The following is a 21,586-nucleotide window of genomic DNA, read 5'->3' as shown; positions in this document are numbered from 1 at the left end:
TCCGGAAAATAGCATCTTATTTTTAGTAGTTAATTAATTAATGCAAATATATTGTAGAACTGATGGATCAGACCTGCTGATGACACCGCGAAGGTCAGTAATGCTAGGATATAGTACAGTGCTTGAATATACCGAGTAATTTTTGTGCAGAGAGCTACGTTTTAACAGAATGTTTACTTTTCACGGAATTATAAATGGTTTCTGTGAGGACCCAAAAGAAAGCATTCAGTTGTTAGCTTTGATTGATATGCAGTTTTTATTCCTCACTTCCTCCACGGAGCTCAAGGGGATATACCTGTTTGATTTAGCTGCTATAATGAATTTATTAAGGTTTCCTGGTTAGGAAGATTATTATAGAAGTGCATGTTGAACTCTGTGAGAGTTCTTCTCAAAAACTATGGCCACTAATTTACTTATTTGTCTTCCACGTTTTCATTTAGGGCATGTTCACCCCGGCCTGTAATAAGAGTCCCTGTAGCCTGAAACCAGACCTCCTAAGGCCTTGATCTTGTCAGTTTTCATAAATGAGGCAGCACCTGGCTGTGCTTTGAAAATAGATCTTCAAGTAAAATCCAAGTTGCTAACAGCAGTTGCATTGGTGATTATTCAATTGATGTTAGATACATACTTTCTTCCAGGTTACCACTTTTTCAGTACAGCAGTAATTCCCAAGCAAGGCTTGTTTTTGCCGAAGAACTTAAATAAACTTACTGGGGGAAGGGGAACAAAGTGATTAAACAAGTGATTGCTGCTCAGCTTTAGGCATTTCAGAGAAATCTCCCAGATTTTATCCTTTTAAAGTTTGGAGAATTTTGAGCAAAGGGGTTTCTCTCTTACTATTCTAGACATGCTATCATTATTGCCATTAGAGCCTTTCAAGAACAGTGGAGTTGTGTTAGCGACAAGATTGTCTTCACTGCCATGTGTTGGCAATATAAGAGAAAGACACCACTGCACGCCCAGTTGTGAGAAACCTGCAGAGTTAGAGACTGACATTTCCTCCCTGCCTTCCGATGATCCTATAGTCCATGACATTCTACCACTTATCAAAATGACAAGCATTATTCTTGTTAATAAAAATCAGTATGACATTTGTCCACATTCTAACAATGTCTTACAATCCCTCTTCCCACATTGCCTTGGTACATCCTGCGTTCTGTTTTTCTACAATACCTCCAAAAATAATTCTTCATCATGCACAGCTCCAAAATTCATGTCACTGTTTCTCAGCTTTACTAATACAATATTCACCCTACCTTCCAGGTCCACACATCATCACTTTCACTGTGTCCAAAATGAAGCTGCAGCAATGATTTTTCTGTCCCTCCTTCATTGACAACTGCCCATCCCATCTTAGCAGAGGCATAAAGTCCTTCTGGTCATAATCAGTTTTTGGCTGCTTTTGTTCCAGCAAAACTTCAAAAAGATAGATACAAATCTAGCTTTGGCAATGTCGGCATCATAGTAGCCCTGCAGACACAATTTCTTTTGAATACTGACAGGCCTTAATGTATCTCTTGTGGAAATATTATGCCTTGTGTGCAGAGGAGGCAACGTGAACTCTCCTTTGGCTTGTGTTCTAGGAGCATTATTAGATATCTACTTTTATGTTAATTTGGTTCAGAACTGGAGTTTCCTGTATGCATGTAACAGAGTTCCAAAGTTTATCTTATTAAAAGCAGGAACTATTGCATATTTGAAAAACAGATATGCTGCAAGAAGATACTATGCACAGGGACACAAAGAGACGCACCATGGGAAATAACTATTTTTACCAGTTTTAGGGTTAAAATTGGACATTTCTGTTTTTGCGTAACCATGCCTCTATAGAATGCGTCGGGGTTTTTTTTCCAGAGCATTGAATATACCTAAACAGTGATGCGTTTTTGGATTTCCCTTGGACTCAGTCAGATTCGTCCGAACTTTGAGATATATTTCTATAATAAATTCCATAAACAAAAAGACCATCCCTAGAGAATGGAAATCGATCCTGTGATTATAAGGCAGGGCAAGCTGACTCTCATTTAATTCATAAGAAGAAGTAAGATTCTTCAGAGTTGCCTATGCTGTTAGCGTACAACTAAAGATGTTTTCAGAGAGCATCTATATTATGTTGATCAGTCACTAAAATTCATACTATGCATAGTGAACAAACTAATGCAGAGTACATTTTTTTCTTTTTTAAGAAGCTGGTATTAAGATTGAGAAACGTTGATAATGGCAGCCAGCCTGTCTGTTATAGATTTCTTTTCTTTAAATTTAATATTATTGTAATCCTTGAAGTTCAGTAAAGACGTCCAAAGCCTGTTTTGTTCTGGCAGTGAGATTGCTATGATGAACTTTCTTTCTGCCAATTCCCTGCTCCCACTGTAGCCCACTGAGCACCCTGAAATTTTGTTAAGGGGTGGGGAGGTCTGCATACCCTCGGGAAATGCATAGGGAGTTCTGCAGTGGAACGGGGAATCAGAAGAAATCTTTACTCCCTCTTTAAAAAATTAAGTGTCCTTAAGTCTTTAGAACTGCATGTTTGGATATAGACCACTTAAAATAATAGAAAACAGACATGTGGGGTATGGATATGTAGGGATATAAGTGTTTAATTAACCATACCTTAATTTGTGAGATATCTTTACTATGAACCTATTTACTATGAACCTATAATAAATCCCACAAACAAAAAGACCATCCCTTGAGAATGGAAATCGATCCTGTGATTATAAGGCAGGGCAAGCTGACTCTTATTTAATTCATAAGAAGAAAAGAAGTAAGATTCTTCAGAGTTCATATTACAGCCTTATTTCACCATTGTTTGACAACAAGTTATTTTCTATGGGATAAAGAATTTTATGAACAGATTGATGGAGTAGCTATGGGAAGTCCTCTCAGTCCAGTAATAGCAAACTTTTACATGGAATATTTTGAAAAGACAGCATTAGAATCGGCACCTTACAAACCTACAGTCTGGTTCAGGTTCGTGGATGATACATTTACTATTTGGAGCCATGGTGAAGAAAAATTAATGGACTTTCTAAACCATCTCAATAATACCCATCCAAACATTCAGTTTACCATGGAAAAAGAAATTGAGGGTAAACTCCCATTTCTTGATACCCTTGTCATCCGTAAAACAAACTTTCAGTTAGGTCACAAGTTCTACCGGAAACCAACACACCGATCGCTACTTACACAAAAACTCCAACCACCACCCCCAACAGAAAAGAGGAATAATCAAAACATTAATGGACTGTGCAAGACGGATCTGTGAACCACAGTTTCTCAAGGAAGAAATTAATCATCTAAATCACACACTGCTAGCAAACGGCTATTCCAGAAATGAAATCAAAAGGGCCATTAAACCAAACAAAAATCAGAAAACTCAGGAAAAACGGTCTCCCATAGGAAAGGTATTCTTGCCATTTATTAAAGGAGTCACTGATAGGATGGAAAAACTTTTGAAAAAACATAACCTACAAACAGTGTTTAAACCCACCAAGAAAATACAACAGATGCTACGATCAGCAAAAGACAAGAGACCCCCTCACCTCTGCAGGAGTATATTGTATACCTTGTAGTTGTGGACAGGTTTACATCGGGACCACCCAACGCAGCATACAAACAAGGATAAAAGAACATGAAAGATACTGCAGACTTGGCCAACCTGAGAAATCAGCAGTGGCTGAACATGGACTGACCCAAACAAGACACAGGGTCTTATTCCAAGACATTGAAATACTGGACAATTCTACCAACTATTTTGTCAGATTGCACAGAGAAGCCAGTGAAATTCATAAACATCAGCACAACTTTAACAGAAAAGAAGAGAGTTTAAGAATGAATAAGGCTTGGCTTCCTGCCCTGAAAACCTCCAGACTAACAAAGACTACCGTCCACAATAGCCATGCAGATTAGCCTTGGATTCCACATGTTAACAGATCACTTCAGGATACAATGGTTCCACGTTAACATACCACACCCTCATTAGCACAGGACAATGATTTGCACATTACCTTTAATACTTTGCAGGACAATGACTCAGCTCAAACCCAATCCCCCTTCTGACTATATATTACTCTTCCTACCCACTTGACACTGAGAGACACTGTCCTTCAGTGTTACTCCTCTGAAGATGCCTGCTACAGCTGCGGGTGAAACGTCAGGAAAGAAAATACCAAGACCACGGTTACACAGCCTGGATAACCTACAAGAACCAACCTATTTACTGTTCAGGCATGGATTCAGTTTATAAAAACTGTTCAAATGCAAGCAGATATGTCTACGAGAGCCAGTGTGGTGTAATCTGGTGAACCGGGTTGGTTTCCCCACTCCTACACATGAAGCCAGCTGGGTGACCTTGGAGTAGTCACAGCTCTCTTAGAGCTCTCTCAGCCCCACCTACCTCACAGGGTGTCTGTTGTGAGGAGGGGAAGGGAAGGTGTAAGCCGGTTTGATTCTCCCTTAAGTGGTAGAGAAAATCAGCATACAAAAACCAGCCCTTCTCCTCCTCCTCCTTCTACTACTGTTGGTGTTTTTGAGATCTTTTTGAAGTTCTTCTTGTATTTGTTAATTAAGTATGGTCAAAGATATTAGGGCTATATATAATTTGATGAATGCACAGAAGCTCCAAGAAAAAAAAGGCTTCCCACTTCACAGTTATGTAAAGCTCTGTATACAGTAGGGTGACATATTTGCGGAGGAGCCCAGAACTTTGAGATAGGAGTAAAATAATACTTAGACAGGAATAATCTTTTAGGGTTAATAATATTTGAAGCAAGTTGTGAGCATAACCTAAAACAATCCACAGTAAAGGATTGTTTTACCTATGTTCATTTAAAATGTTTCCATAAAGTGGCCAAAAGAGAGTGAATAGAATAAAAGGAAATAAGCCATCGGCATGCATTTTGTCTAACTTCTGTACATACCATTCTTTAATTCTTGCATTTGTTTTCAGAAAATACACAGTGCAGTTTCAAATAGGACCAAAAATAACCCCCCAAAGCAAAACTGGAAGAGAATATCAGAAGTATAACAAAGGGGGGGGGGAACCTGACCAAGAATTCAAATTTTATTCAGTGAACAAAGAGATGGTTAAGTGGCTTGTGATGGGGCAAGGGATACTTATGGGGAAATTAATGGTTCTTAACTGAATCTCTATGAGCAAGAGGAAGAGCACAGAGATTTTTATCTGGGAAATACCTGCTTTCTTCAGGGTGCAAGTTTAAAAGCAACAGGAACATATTTTTATCCTGTTACGTTCCCTGCCCCCAGTTTTAGTGTGTTCAGTCATTGACCTGATTAATTATTTCCCGAAGGTGGCATCTGTGTTTTTCTTAGACAAAGAGAGAAAAATGACTGATTATTTTCAGGTCTCTAGTGCTGCAATTAAAAAAAAACAAAAAAAACCCCCCACACCTTTTCCTGCATTTTCTTGCAGCTCGAAAGTCAAAGAAGTTGGGCAAGTTAAAAGGGATGCACGAAGACCCGCAACAGCAAGCGCAGCAGCAGCCTCCTCCTCAGAGTCCAGAGGAAGGGACTACGTATATCGCTCCAGCAAAAGAGCCTTCTGTCAACACAGCACTTGTCCCCCACCTGTCTGCAGTTTCAGCAGCACTTACTCCCTCACCTGCTATGGTCCTAGAGAACATTGAACCTGAAATTGTATACGCCGGATATGATAGCTCGAAGCCAGATACGGCAGAGCACCTGCTCTCCACATTAAACCGTCTTGCTGGCAAGCAGATGATTCAGGTGGTTAAATGGGCAAAGATACTTCCAGGTAAGGATGCACTGATGGTGTGTCATTTATAGTATAGTATGGTGGATGGGATGGGATGGGATGGTATAGTATAGTATAGTATAGTATAGTATAGTATAGTATAGTATAGTATAGTATAGTATAGTATAGTATAGTAGTGAAAACTCTGCTGCTGTTGAGCTTTTGCTGTGTGCCTCACAGACTTTGGCTCATGGGGCAGGCCTTCTTAGAGAAACTTGTCAGCCTTTCTCTTTCCAGAAATTAACCACTGCTGTATCTTCAGATTTTAAAATTCCACTGAAGGAATGGCTTGGGAATGGTATTTTGTTTTTTCAAACTTCTCTTGAAATGCTACTGAAATTTAAACGTTTGTGATTTGTTTTTGTGTTCTTCAGGCTTTAGAAACTTGCCTCTTGAGGACCAAATTACTCTAATCCAGTATTCTTGGATGTGTCTATCATCATTTGCCTTGAGCTGGAGATCGTACAGACATACAAACAGTCAGTTCCTGTATTTTGCTCCCGACTTAGTCTTTAATGAGTAAGTTATCTGTTAAGCATCTGTCTCATTCAAAGAAGGAATAAATAGAACACTATTCAACATTATATGCGTAAATCCCAAGCCTGTGAACTATAGATACAGAAGAATGACTGATTCTGTACGTGTAAACATCACATGCAAACATCTTTCAACAAAGCTTTCTTCCTACCCTTCTGTTTGATTTGTATATAGAATAGTATTTTCACTGGCTATTACATGTAGGCTGCTATACAATTTAGATTAAAAGAAAATGGTCTTGGGGTTTTTTTGGTACCTACTATAGATTAGAAGGATGTCCAATTTTCAGGCTATGAGACCATCTCAATTGCTAGTTTTTCTTAGCAGGTTCGTAGAATAATTCTTTTGTTAACAGTATATGAGCTGCTCGGTATGTTTTCATGACAATTGTAATTGCCATCCTTTGCCGTCTTGAAAGAAACCAAAATGTTTTAATGAAACATTCCTATTTATGTTGCGTTTATGACTGAAGAAGCCATTCATTCATGCTTGTGTGTTCAACTCTACTTTTAAATTCAGGTTACAGCCTTATCCACACTATTCTGCAGATGAACTAACACACTTTCAGGGTCATTCTAAGCAGAGTTAGCCATTCTGAAACCCGTTATGGCATAACATAGCACCAGAAGCATATATGTGCCACTGTCAAATGAATAATGGTGTAAGTAGCATTATTGGCATTCTGCGTGACCATGTTTGTTCCACAAAACATGGGCTGGGATTCGAAGAATTACTTAGGCTCACACAATGAGCTTGTGGTAACCCAGTGAAATTCTTGACTCCCCCCCCCCACAATTGAACAGCATCCCCACATGCCGCATCACAAACTGGTCTTGAAATGCACCTTGATTTTAAAATCTGCGATGCTGTGTGGAGGACTACTGCAAGAAAAATACATTTACTGAGGTGGATCCAACAAAGTTAAATTGTGGAACTCCCTGCCCCAGGATGTGGTGATGGCTGCCAGCTTGGAGGGCTTTAAGAGGGGAGTGGACATATTCATGGAGGAAAGGGGTATTCATGGCTGTTAGTTAGAATGGGTACTAGTCATGCTGCGTACTTATTCTCTCTAGTATCAGAGGAGCATGCCTATTATTTTGGGTGCGGTGGAACACAGGCAGGATGATGCTGCTGCAGTCGTCTTGTTTGTGGCTTCCTAGAGGCACCTGGTTGGCTACTGTGTGAACAGACTGCTGGACTTGATGGGCCTTGGTCTGATCCAGCAGGGCCTTTCTTACGTTCGTATGTTCTAAAGTGTTTCTGCGACTTGCATTGCTCCTCCCTCTCGTGGCAGCCTGAAATGGCTCCTGAAATCCTGCTCCTGGAAGAGAGGAGGCAGCCGTGAGTTCCTTGCATCCATAAAAAGGTGCCATTGGATCCACCTTAATACAAACTTGGGTTCATAGAACTAGTTTCACAGTTCTTTGTATTCTGGGCATAGGAAAGTAAACAACACAGTTGTGAATTATGCACTCTTCCCTCATCCCAGTAGCCTGCCTTTAGTCCTCATTGATAATGAGAAAATATTTTTAAAGTGTATGCAAAAAGCGGAAACAAGAGTTTGGATATCAGTATCCCATGACTACTGGCCTCCTTCCCTTTTATTGTTTGCATTTGTAATTGTGAGGTTTCTAATGTCCTCGCTGGCTAGGCTTTGAATAATTGGTGATTACGTTTTTACTAAACTAAATTTCAGCCTACAATCCAATAGGTGAAAAAATAAATTTCAGTTGGCTTTAGAAGCTCAAAAGGCATAGACGTGATCCTTCCAGTGGCTTATGAAGGGCAGAGTACAGAGGCTGTATGTGCAAGAAAGCCCAACAGAGGCTGAGTTCCCACGTCGAGGTCTTGGGACCAGCATGAATGTGCCTTCCAGCGCAAGGGGTGGATCTCTTTGGCTAGTGCTGATCCACAGGCTTCTCATTTCTCAGCCCAGTGCTCCTGACAGATTCGTAGCTTCAGGGGTTCTGTTTTTTTTTTAAATTTTAAAACATTATTTTAAAACCACCTTTTAACCAACTTGGGCTTCCCAAGGTGGCAAACACTCAAAAACAATAAAATAAGCTTTAAAATACGTAAAATACATACATTAATATGTACCTATACACACATATATACATATGCACATGCATACATATATGATATATAATATATATATGATTTATAATATAATATTAAAAGAATTAAACAAAACATATGAACATATAGAGATGCATGAATGGAAAGAAGGGTCAGTGAGAGTAAAGTTAGGGAATGCCAAACAAAGCAGAACAGTCTTCTCCCGCTGGTGGAGGTCAATGATAGAGAGGGACAGACAAATCACCATGGGGAGGAAATTCCATAGGTTCTTGTTTGTTTTTTCCAGTGGCCAAAGAACACAATTTCACTATTGTGCCGTCTATAAAGAAAACAATCAAAACAGCCTTCTCACAAGTTCAATACTAAGCAAAGTTAGCCCTTCTAAGCACATTTATTTCAAAGGATTTAGGATTGCACTGTAAAACACACACCTTTCATGCCAGTTTCTTTTCTGTATTTTGACATGCAAACGGCTGGTCTTTGATGCTTTCTTTTTAGCTTATTTTTAGGTTTCAGAAGATCGCAGTTGCATTCTTATGCAACATCAGAAATAGAAATACCCCTTTTTAATTTTAATTTTTTATTTGGTATTAAACAGTTATATAATAAATACATGTAACTGTACATTAACAAGACATAATAAAGGTGACTGTGAAGTCGGCGCTTCTTCGGCCTCAGGAAGGGCTGGAGAGAACCATCCCCTTCCGTGGCTGCTAGGTTCCCTATACTGTGGGAACCTGTCAGACCGTCTCCTCCTTGGCCTCAGTGTCTTCCTTTATTTTATAGTGAGATCCCCACCCCTTTCCCCTCCCAGTGCCTCCTGCCTCCACCCCTGGGCAATGCTTAATGGGGCTATCCCACCACCTGAGCCCTTCCTGCTCCACCCCCATGTGGTTGTGACTGACAAGGCTTCCCCACCACCTGAGCCTTCCTGTCTCCATCCCCATGTGTGTGTGACTGATGGGGCCGGGCCATGTGGACCGCTCTTGCCTCACCCATGTCCTACTGCCTCTCAGCTGTTTGACAGCCTTCCTCAGTTGTTCAGCAACTGGTGTTCAGCAGTATTCTGTCTCTGAGCATAGACATTTTCTGTAATTATCATGGTCAGTAGTATTGATAGACTTTCCCTCTTTTTAAGGCTATCCCAGCTAGTGGCCACCATTATATGAATTCTAAAAGCTAATTATGAGTAGAATAAAATAGTATTTTTCTTTATCCATCCCAAATCTCCCTTTCAATTTCTTTGCTTGACCCTGAGTTATGGGAATGGGAAAGAAATTTCTCTCTGTCTGCTTTTTGCAAGCCATGCATCATTTTACAAGCTTTTGTTATTTTCAGGCTTTTTCAGATACTTTTTTTTTTCAAAATCCAGATGGTTTGAAGTTGATGTCAGCATTTTTAAATTTATAAGCCTTTGCAATCGGTGTGGCTTTATTTTGCTTAGTACAAGTATAATTTCATCTCTTAGGGCTGTTTGACATACAGGGAAACATACCGCTAGTTCGTTCGCACAAGATGTTTTCTTATGTAGAGTTCTAGTCTGGGTCATCCATTGTCTTGACTTATGTAGATAATATAATAATTGTACCAGCGGGCATGGTGGAGGTAGCTAGAGTTGGCAGCATCTGGTGGGATTTGGATATCTCTTGGAATTTCAACTGATCCTCAGACTACAGAGATCACTTCCTTTGGAGAAAATGGCTGCTTTGGAGGTTGGGCTATATGGCACTACACCTCACAGAGGTCTCTCCTCTCCCCAAACCCCACCCTCCCCAGACTCCACCCCCAAATCTCCAGGAATTTCTCAATCCATAGTTGGCAATCCTAGAAGTAGCAACTTCTGCTACAATCTCAGGTAGCCACTGCTATAAACCCTTTTATAGGAAAACCATTGTAGTGTTTGAAGATTGGATTGAAAAGGGTACATCATTTTCCACACCAAGTTTAATCTAACATCTTGAAAAATATGCTGATTACTATTCTTGAATACCATTTAGTAGCCAAATCCTCATGCAGTTTTACAGTTGCTTTTATACAAAGGTTTCTATCTGACCAGGTTTGACCCTGATACATAAATAACATTAGAATGAATCAAGAGCCCATCTTTTCTGGTGGCGCAGCCTTGCTGCTCACTGTGGGGCATTTTCCTCTTTTTTAATTTTAAATGTTTTTTAAAAGGTTTTTTTTTTGCCTCCGTGGCAGCTTGGAAGCCTCGGAGGCGGCAATGCGGCTGTGCCACTCCCAGCCACTGCAGATCCAGCCCCCCCCCTTTCAGGAGTGGGCTGCCTGGTTTAAAAAGTGGGGGGACCCGGTGCAGAAAATACCAGTGCTAGCATAAAACAAAATGTATTATTTATTCTTTACATTTCTCCTACTTTTTGGGCAAAAAAAGAGTCTTCTACAAAAAGGTGGGGTATGAACTAGTGGGCTATTTTTCAGTGCCGTATAAAACCAGTGATTACCTAAATGTAGGGCAGGAAGCAGAGAGATTACAGCTTTTCAGTACAGAAAATATATTCCTAGTTGGTAACTTCAGGCAGGAGAGAGATATAAGTTGGTGCCTATTTGTATCTTCTTGCACAGGCATTATATGGCAATGTCAACTAAACACGTTAATTTTCCTCTTCCTGTATCAATCAATTTATTTCAGTTTGCAAAGCCTGGATCTCCTTTAAAGAGTGACATTTGGTTTCAAAAAAATCACAGTATAGTTTTAATATTGTGAATCATATTTCTGTTTAAACGTGTTGCACGGTTACAGTATTATAAAGCAAATAAAAAATACTGGAAAGTAGGTTAGGTGGCTGGATGCAGCAGGGATGTTATAAACATCTGGAATTGCTTAGAACAGCACTGACATCGTGATCACATAAACTAGAAAGGCTTGATAATGCTAAGAAAACAACCGTGTTTTTAATTAAAATCCAGTGCACTTGATCTTAGTTATACCTAGGTGGGTTTTTTTTTTAAACATGCTGATTAATTTTATATGTTTTTGGGTCAAATAACCATGCAGATGCATGCCTTTTTATTGTATCATGTGCACACAGTCACAGAATATTCACTGAACCTGAGTGCACTGGATTTCGCATTACATAACACACTGTAAGACTGCAGCTACCTCTGTGTGACCTTTTAGCGCTTTCAGTTTTTAACTCTTCCTGGTATTCAGATTCTGTGCTGCTTATTAAAGAGGACAGGAGTAACAGAATTTTTTAAGTATATCAGGTTTGTTTTAATCGTACCGTTTTAGAGGAAGAAAGCTTATTTGCTGTCATTAGTTTAGCAGTTAAAAGATTATTGTTCTACTTTTTTTACAGATCATTTGCTGTATTGTCTTTCATACTGATGCTGGTTTAGTTTTCAGCCTATTAATCCCATGGGTGTAATTTTAAGAAGGCTTTTAGGCTTGTAAGTCTTAACAAATCATTAACAATTTAAGTAATTGGCCAGACTGTTGTTGCCTTTGCTCTGATGGAGGCAATCTAGATAATTTCTGGAGAAACGGATAAGCTTGTCATTCGTGGTCTTGGTGAAGCATGTTTGATACATGGTCTCAAATTTAAGTGCTTGTTTGTGCCTTATTTCAACAGGCACGTGGTTTGTGGAACTATGAATCAGAAGTTCAATGAGAGGTGCAGCCCCCCTCCTTTGGATAGATAGCTGTATTTACATTTATAGCTGTTAACTTTCCTGTAAATATTAATCCAGACCTCCCATAGAGCAAGGCATACTGAAACATGGTTATGGTAAATAGGTCTTTCAAGTGAAGTACTCAAGAAAGGAACTACACACAGTTGACAAAGTGTTGACTAACTCTTGAGCACGTAACAATTACTCAACTAATTCACATGATTTAACAAAACTTAGTTTCAACCCTCCCGCCCCCAGAATAGCATCTTTGTGTATCAGTTACACTAACCCAACAGCAGTTTCTGCAATCAGTGATGACTTTTCAGCTGCCATAATTATGGACATTTCTTCTGTATCTGGATATTTTGCAGCTGAATCTGTGAATTAACTAGTTCACCAATATGAGATCAACCACGTGATTGTGATTTGTGTCCAAGTGGCTCTGAGTGCATCATGTGAAGCTAGTTTTGTGTGTGTGTGTGTGTGTGTGTGTGTAAGTGCCGTCAAGTCGCTTCCGACTCATGGTGACCCTATGAATGAAAGTCCTCCAAAATGTCCTATCTTTGACAGCCTTTCTCAGATCTTGCAAATTGAAGGCTGTGGCTTCCTTTATTGACTCAAGCCATCTCTTGTTGGGTCTTCCTCAAAGTTTTTTACCAGGGAAATAATCACTCTTCAGTTTCAGTAGAATATATCTGTGCATTATTATTTATGTTACAATACTTGTGATCTTGCGCCGTTTTTATTATAGACAACTACACAGAATCATAGTTCAGCCACCTCTATAATCAATCAAAGCCTATAAGAGCTCATTAAATAAATAAATAAAGTTTAAGCAAAAAAAGGGGGGACAGTTGGATGCTTAGGTCCAGTCCAACCCCCTGCTCAATACAGGGTCAGCCTAAAGCATCCCTGACAAATGTTGGTCCAGCTGCTGCTTTAAGACTTCTAGTGAGGGAGGGGGGGCTCACTACCTCTCTAGTCAGCCAATTCCACTGCTGAACAACTCTTATTGTAAAAAAAAAAAAAAAAAGTCCTAATATCCAGCTGGTACCTTTCTGCCGGTAATTTATACCCATTATTGCGTGTCCTATCCTCCGCTGTCAACAGGAACAGCTCCTTGCCCTCCTCTAACTGACAGCCGTTCAAATACTTAAAGAGAGCAATCATGCTTCCCCCTCAACCTCCTCTTTTCAGGACTGAACATTCCCAAGTCCCTCAGCCTTTCCCTGCAGGGCTTGGTCTCCAGGCCCCAATCATCCTCTCTGCTCTCTTCTGCACCCGCTTCATTCTGTCCACATCCTTTTTGAGGTGAGGCTCCCAGAACTACACACAACACTCCAGGTGCATCCTGACCAATGCGATGTACAACACATTTCTATTTCTAGGTATTGAACAGATGTTACTTCTGACAGGTTAGTGACCCAAATAAGATCATTTTAAAAGGAGGTACAAATGTAGGTGTAAAAATTTTACCTTAATTGTTGTTCAAGTGCAGAAGGAGGCATGCATTCTTCTGCTGCACCGGATATCTCTGGGCTGGGGCCATAAAACTGTAGGTCAAATGCCCCTTTCCATATTTTTTCAAATGCAGCATATACCTGCATTGCTGTAACTTGGTGTATCACTTGGTATTCTACTCTTGTACAGGTGGGTACAATATATTATTAGCAGTAACTCAAACTATCTGGCACTTGTGCCACTGAATTCTAAGCAAACTCCTACTGGAAGAGATTTTTCAGCTCTGAGGAAATAATAGTAATCAAACACCAGGGTCACAAGAGCAGATGTGGCTGCTGGAACATCTTTATAGAATTAATCAGTGGTATGTGGTTAAGTTTTATAGCCGAAATGAAATATATTTTTCATTATATGATCGAGATATAGTGAGACAGTTTTAGTTACAGTTGTGGAATGCTTGAGAAACGAGGGAATTAAGAGGTTTTTAATTCGTGGGGGGAAAGAATGAAAGGGACCTCATAGCAAAGGATGTGTGGTTTTGAAAATAACTGCTTTGTTTTAAAAAGGTAAACTGATTGGACTAGGGGAGGCATATTGAATGCCATACACTAATGCAGCAGTACTTCACAGCATAAAACAGAGATGGGAATATAGTCCCAAAGAGATACACATTTGAGGTAAACTTGAGACACTAAATTTGGATGTGAATTTTCTTATGTACTTCTATTTTTTTTTTTAAAAAAAAGAATGTAAACCTATGTGATAGTCATTGCAATTATTCCTCCAAAAGGACATTAATTTCCTTGAGGCATAATCTCAGATCAGTTAAGATCTCATTTGCAGTCATCTGACCTACAGTTTTATGGCTCCAGCCCAGAGATATCCAGGTGCAGCAGAAGAATGCATGCCTCCTTCTGCACTTTCGAGGTTACTGAAGAGTGATTGTTTTGTGGTTTAATACTTGCCCAGTTAATGATCAGATATGAGATTGGTTAGCCAATATAAAATGAATCTAGAAAAGACAGGCAACATGTGTTGTAATCTAGAGAGGATGGATACGCCTATCTATAGTGGTGTTACTCTGTGTAGTCAGATATACATATATTGGACCATGTGAATGAGGTCTACTCTCCAGGGCAGCCCAAATCCACTTTAAAATAGGCTTTGTGTAAGAATGAAACTTTCCCTCTGTGCCTTGTCAGTCCAGCGCTGAAGTATCTGCTGGTTTAAGGTCTAGATTGGTCTTAAAGGAATGCCCCCAGTCTAAGCAGTGACCCACATGACTGATATAATGGGGCCTGTTGACAGAGTGGCAAGGTTCCCTGACAAACATGGAAGGGACACTAAGTATCTTGATCAAGTGGAATCACAAATAAAGTTTATGGATGGAAGTAATAAAAAGAGCTGGGCTGGAAAAATAGCAAACTTAAGCAGTCGGAATAACAATGTATTAAGAAATCATATAATGCACAATGCTAGAAAACCCACTAAATGATATCAGTATAATACACAATCCTACAAAGCCCACTATTCCAAGCATCCATGAACATTGTGCATTGGACGCCACTCAAGGGTGTGAGACAAGACTCCAAAGAGCAAAAGGTTAAAGTAAGGGCTTTAATAATTTTCTGTGCAGGCCCATGAAGGAGATCTGAGTTCCACAACATGCATCCATGCATCTGGGGAGCCAAAAATTCAAAAGGCAATGCAAAAGGTAAAAACAGTGGGGACACAGAACAGAATGTTTCCCTGGAAGTACATGGGGTGAAATCCTTGACCACTCCTCTCTTTCCAAGTCTGGATAGAAAATATTTGTTTATTTTTTACTCAAGCCTCTTGTTCTATTCCTGTGTTCAAAATCTTACAAAAGTGTATATAAGATTTTGAACACAGTAATAGAACAAGAGGCTTGAGAAATAAATAAATCTTTTCTATCCAGAGAGGGGAGTGGTCAAGGAAAGCCATAGGATGTTTGAGCAGGTATGTCTTCTGTCTGGACAAAGTTTCAGAGGACAGCCATGTTGGTCTGCAGTAGAACGGCTAGATTAGAGTCCAATACCACCTTAGAGACCAACAAGATTTTCAGGGTATAATCTTTCGAGAGTAAAAACTTCCTTCGTCAGATACCTGAAGAAGTGAGCTTTGACTCTCAAAAGCTTATTCCCCCAAAATCTTGTTGGTCTCTAAGGTGCTACTGGATTCAAATCTAGCTGCCTGGACAAAGGGGAGGAATGGGCACTTCAGCTTGGGTAATTGTCATTTTGTGGGTAATTACTGCATAGTCTTAACTACATTATTGGGATAGTCTGGTGGCTTTGTGAGGAATGCAAAGGCAGATACAGTTCTTTCTCTGTCAGAGATCTTTCTGTGCCTAAAGGGACATTTGATTATGATCTGTTGGTCAAGACTGGACAAGGTACTCTTCTTCCAGAGATAGCCTACTCTGCATCACTAATTGTGAGTGTTTAGGTGCTACTCACACTGGCTTTTGTCATAGAAATGGACAGAAACCCTGTTCCTTGGTCCATTGTGACTCTCAGAGGTCTTAGAAGAGTAGAGAAGACAAACCAACATAGATGATTATTGCCAATAATGAGTGGGATGCTGTGCTCGCCTAGTGATTCAAGATTGCAGATCTGATTATCCATCTCTTTATTTATTCCACCTGCAGTTCCACCTTCTTTTTCTGGGATTGCTGTGTGGACAGAGGGAGGGAGGATAGGTAGATAACCAGCCTTAATGGTACTTAGCCGTCTTTGCAAGACTTTGTGTTCACCCCCATTCCTGGGAGATGGGGAGGGACTCCATTGTGAATGAATTTGTAAAGAACTAACCATGTTCTAAACAATTCACAGTGGGTAGCCGTGTTAGTCTGTTTGCAGTAGTCAAAAAGGGCAAGAGTCCAGTAGCACCTTAAAGACTAACAAAAATATTTTCTGGTAGGGTATGAGCTTTCGTGAGCCACAGCTCACTTCTTCAGATACAGCTAGAATGTGAATCCATCGATGGATTCACATTCTAGCTGTATCTGAAGAAGTGAGCTGTGGCTCACGAAAGCTCATACCCTACCAGAAAATATTTTTGTTAGTCTTTAAGGTGCTACTGGACTCTTGCCCTTTTTGACTACATGTTCTAAACAGTCACAAGGTGTCATGGCCATGGGTAACGGGAGTTAAGTAGTTCCTGGCTCTGAGATTTACACAGCTTTCTTTTGTGGACAAATGGATTTGGTGAGGGAAGGACATCTAGATATCCTGAATACCATGAATAACAACTATGCAGTTATTCATTGAGAGACTATAATGAAGACCTGGCATTTGTCACAGATTCTTTCATAACTGCTATCATTGACTATTCAAATGCTGCAGCTCTTCAGATGCTGCAGCTCTTGGGAGCACATCGTACTAGTACAGCCTGAGAGACTACAATGGCTTCTTAAGACTTACGACATGATTTAGGACACTGGTTTTGGACAGCTGACTTATGGCAACCCCTGGTGGGATTTTCAAGGCAAGAGATATTCAGAGGTGGTTTGCCATTGCCTGCCTCCATGTCATGACTCTGGTATTCCTTGAAGGTCTCCCATCCAAATAATAGCCAAGGTCGAGGCTGAGAGTGTGTGACTGGCTCAAGGTCACCCAGTAAGTTTCCATGGCACGAGTGGGGATTTGAACTTGGGTTTCCTAGATCCTAGTCCAACACCTTAACCACTGCATCATACTGCCTCTAGGATTTTGGCCTACGTAACTTTAAATTGAGACACAGAAGGTGTCTCCTGTCCACTGTTATCTTCACGATGGCTGGAAAAAAAATTCATCAATGCAGTGAGGAGGAATCATATGGGCAAACATTTGGATGGTGTATCATTTGGGTGGTCTCTCAGGAATTCCATTAAAGACCACACGATGTGTGACTAAATGTCAGTGGCAGAGCTACAGTGATTTGACTGAAAGCCTAGAGAGCCTTTCCTTGCTACAAGGAACATTGCCCAAAGTTCAGATGTTTTGAGGAAAAATGTTTTTGCAAGTACTCCGTTTAGGGTAGGTGACATGTGAATAAATCATAAAATACCACACTGCAGAGGCTGAAATTATGCTGTTCGATCTGTGAGCAGAATCAGGTTTCAGCAGAATAAATGGCTTACATGTGAGTGGCCAGTAGCCACATTGATATTCCATCTCCTTTGAGGATGACGAGCAACTACAAAAAAAATGAACTGTGAACATTTGTCCTTGCAGACTTTAATTTATGCCTCTGTGCATTGGCTTTCAAAACTCTATCCAAGAGGTGATAACTAAATTCTAACATAAACCTTCATAATAGAAAATTATTCCTGTGATTCATTCTCTTGTAACACAGATTTATCCTAGATTTTGACCTGCTATATTTCCAGGAAAACAGTTATCATTCACTGCTTAGAAAATGGAGGTTATTTGGGGGCTGGCTCACATTAATGCTATCTATTTAGAAATCTGCAATGGCTGTACAACTATTTTATTCTGTTCTGATATTTTCTTTAATACAGAGATATCCTTCCACAGCATTAAGCTGCTATCGGTGCCGTGCTAGTTCAACCTTGAGTTCTCTAATGTACTTGTGCACTTAACTGTATTCAATCAGCTACCTACTTATTTCTTTTCTCTCCCCACTCCCATATTTTCACACTGTACCAAGGAGACTGGGCCCTGAAAATCTACTTTTATACTGAACCTTTAGATTTATATAGAAGTAACACTTCTTCCTTTCCTTGTACTACCATATGTACACAACAGCATCAGTTCCCTATGGAATCAAAGGAAACTACTGTGCAGTGCTAAATGCATTTCCTTTTACTGAAATTTTCCTGTTACTGAAATATTTCTTGCACTCAGAAACACAATACTGTGAACCTACAATTAAAATCAGCTTGCTGCTAAAGCAACTTCAAAATGTAAATCCAGGTTGTTTTTGTGTGATCTTTTTTATTTCTGTGACTTTGTTTGGGAAATACTTGTTTTACCTAAAGCAGTGCTTTCTTTCTTGCAATTAAAGATAGTATAGTAGCCTCAGAATAATTTTTGTACTATATTTGAAAAACTCTGTCTAAAGATACATGGAAATATAATGTTGGAAATATCGTGCATGTAGCTCTCTCAGTCTGACATGAGCTCCTCCCAGAGTTCTTCCTTATAAGTTTCTCTTTGCTGAGCTAGTCATGAATTGTAACTTGAAAATGCACCTCAGGTATTTATGAATGTTGGGTTGGCAAGTGTGAAATGTGGATCCAGGCTTTGCCAAGTCACCAACCAAAGTAACAGAAAAGGCAGCTGGTTTCTGAGACTGCATGTATGTTTCCAGTTCCAAAGACTGATACAAACCTGATTGGCCGACATGGGAGTTTACACATATCAAGGCTGTGTTTGTTCTCATACGGCCAAGTGTGTGATAGTTGGGTTTATTGCATGAAACATGTAGTTGTGTAAGTAGTTGAGCCGGAGAAGTGAGAGAGGACACACACTGTACTCTACTGAGAGGACTACTCATGGTATTTTCTAAGTCTTTAGATTTATAGGCCTCCTCGTTTTAGCAAGGAAGTGCTGATTTGGTGAAGATGGAGGTTGCCGGAGGTGGGGGAAACAAAACAACCCAACAAGAAGTTGAACCTGAAGGCGTTTACTAACTGTCATGCTTCTCATTAGTTTCAATGGGAGGGTTAAACACTTACGTCTCTCACATCAAATTCATTTACTGTTTTACATCAAAATACTTTACTATGTATTCCTTATTAATTCTTCATGTTTGTAAAACTTCAGGTTATCTTTTCATGTACCAGGCTGTAGCAGTCTGATCATTTGTTTAAACATACCTGGGAGATGTGACGACAGCAGTACTCCTAGGGTAATAATCTGCCTTTTGGTTCTGTGACCACAGGAGTGGCCATCAAGTGCATTTCTGTTCTTATCTGCATTGATGGCTTTTTTTTTCCTTGTAGAGAGAGGATGCGCCAATCTGCGATGTTTGAACTGTGCCAGGGGATGCACCAGATCAGCCTTCAATTCGTTCGCTTGCAACTTAGCTTTGAAGAATACACCATTATGAAAGTGTTGCTGCTATTAAGCACAGGTAACTTTTGTAAATTAATTTCAGCCATAATTGTTAACTGCGGAATTTGCATGTTGCTTTCACTGACTAGTCAGAATGATTGAAGAAATACTGAAAAGGACTTTGTAGTATAAAAATTTCCAGGGCCCAAATGAAGCGCTGGGTGCAATCAGTATCCTGGCTATACATCCAAACAACTTTTTAAGGAGTCGGTATTTTTTAATTTCCATGTTAGATTTTTGTCCTCTGTTTTCTCTTGGGAATTCAGTATGGTATCACAAAGTTGCCAGGAAGCCTCATATCCATACCCTGACCAGGGAGAAATTCTTGCTAAATTAGTTTCAGTAAGGTTGCTGTATTGAACACATGAAGCTGCCCTATACTGAATCAGACCCTTGGTCCATCGAAGTCAGTGTTGCCTACTCAGACCGGCAGCGGCTCTTCAGGGTCTCAGGCAGAGGTCTTTCACATCACCTACTTGCCTAGTCCTTTTAACTGGAGATGCCGGGGATTGAACCTGGGACCTTCTGGCATGCCAAGCAGATGCCAAAGATGCCATGGCCTCTCCTTTAGGTGCCTTCAGAACCATGTCCTGGATATCTTTGGCTCCAGGCCTTCACAAAACTGGGGGGGGGGGGAGAATTCAAATGTCTTGATGCCAGTATCTTGTCACAACAACGGTAACAAGAGACCTGTGAGTTTTCCGGCACTGGATTATCCGACATGAATGGCAGCGGACCTACCAAGAATAAATTGATATTATTGAGGGAAGTGAAATCCTGTTCTTTGCAGTGTTTAATTCGAAAGAATACAGCAGCAATCTTAAAAAAGATTGTTAGAATGGTTTTAAAACATACAGAAAGCTTGTGCAAACATCAGGCTCCATAGTTCCAAGTATTGCCTCTCCCCCCCACCCCCGGACACTATGTTACAGGTTATATGAGGCTTGCTTTCATTTTGTTGTTATTGTTTAATTGAATCACGTGACCAGCTGGTGGAATTTATTTAGAAACTTGAATAATGGCCACATCAAGTAAGTTTCCCTCAATTAACATGTGGAAGAAACCACACATTACATCTCAATTGTTTTCTTGCTTTTCCCCTGCCCACAAAGTAGGGAAGATTGCCAGTTGCCATGCCACATTTAATAAGCAGAATGAGAAACAGCTGGGCGTCTGTCCAAAACTCTGTAGTTTTGGTTGTGTTTCTGATTATTATAGGTATATATATATATATATATATATGTGTGTGTGTGTGTGTGTGTGTGTGTATTTTCTGATGGATGGCCCTGTAATAATAATAATCAGATTTACTAGCAAAAACATTCATATTTATTTAGTACTGACTGTATGCCAGGTATGGTAGAAAATGTGGATGTGATATTTGTGAAAATGGAGCGTACAGCTTTATTTCTAATCATATCAAGGCAAAATCCGTGGCTCTTTTGTACAGGCAGCTATACACTGATCAGACCGTCACAAACTTCAGAGGATAGGCAGAAATCAAAAAGCGTAGTTTCATCATGCTAATTGGATAGGTTTGTAAACACTGACATGGTTGGAAGTGCATGTTAGTTTGCAACCAAGGCATTGAGTTTGGAGATGGCATAGATTTATTTACAAGGATTGATGGCATGGGTTGGAAGTTGATAGATGTTTGGGATGCTCTCTTTATGATTTTAGTAAAGAGTAATCAATTGTATAATCTGCTTGGGAGTCAGGTAATTGTTGTTGTTTGAGGAATGGAAGGGGAGGGAGCACTGCACACAAACATCATAGATTGGAAGTAAAACAGTCACTTTCACTGGAGGCAGCATTACATAACAAAAACCCCTCACCACAGAAAAATTGTTCAGACACCCAGGAAGTGAAGGAAACCCTTAGACCATCTGTCAGACTCCAGTTAGGAAGAGGCGGTTGTATGCTGAAACCAACTGTGTAGCTTTAACAGTGGACCCTGGCCAGTTTTTTTGTGGGCATGACCACTTTTCTAGATAATGGAACCTTTCCAAGATACCATGTT

General features: G+C 40.0%; 1 protein-coding gene across 2 annotated transcripts in view; it reads left to right on the top strand.

Moving 5' to 3' along the window:
* NR3C2 (nuclear receptor subfamily 3 group C member 2) overlaps nucleotides 1-21,586 on the top strand; it is a 145,736-nt gene that overhangs the window by 113,400 nt on the left and 10,750 nt on the right. For both annotated transcript variants that reach the window (XM_056855208.1, XM_056855207.1), the window contains exons 5-7: nucleotides 5,432-5,773; nucleotides 6,148-6,292; nucleotides 19,455-19,585. In XM_056855208.1, coding sequence (XP_056711186.1) covers nucleotides 5,432-5,773; nucleotides 6,148-6,292; nucleotides 19,455-19,585 — 618 coding nt within the window. The remainder of the gene's footprint in view (nucleotides 1-5,431; nucleotides 5,774-6,147; nucleotides 6,293-19,454; nucleotides 19,586-21,586) is intronic.

The sequence above is a fragment of the Euleptes europaea genome, chromosome 9 (assembly GCF_029931775.1).
Source record: "Euleptes europaea isolate rEulEur1 chromosome 9, rEulEur1.hap1, whole genome shotgun sequence".
Lineage (NCBI taxonomy): Eukaryota > Metazoa > Chordata > Lepidosauria > Squamata > Sphaerodactylidae > Euleptes > Euleptes europaea.
Note: the sequence above shows the minus strand (reverse complement) of the source record. Positions and strands in the feature narration are given on the sequence as shown.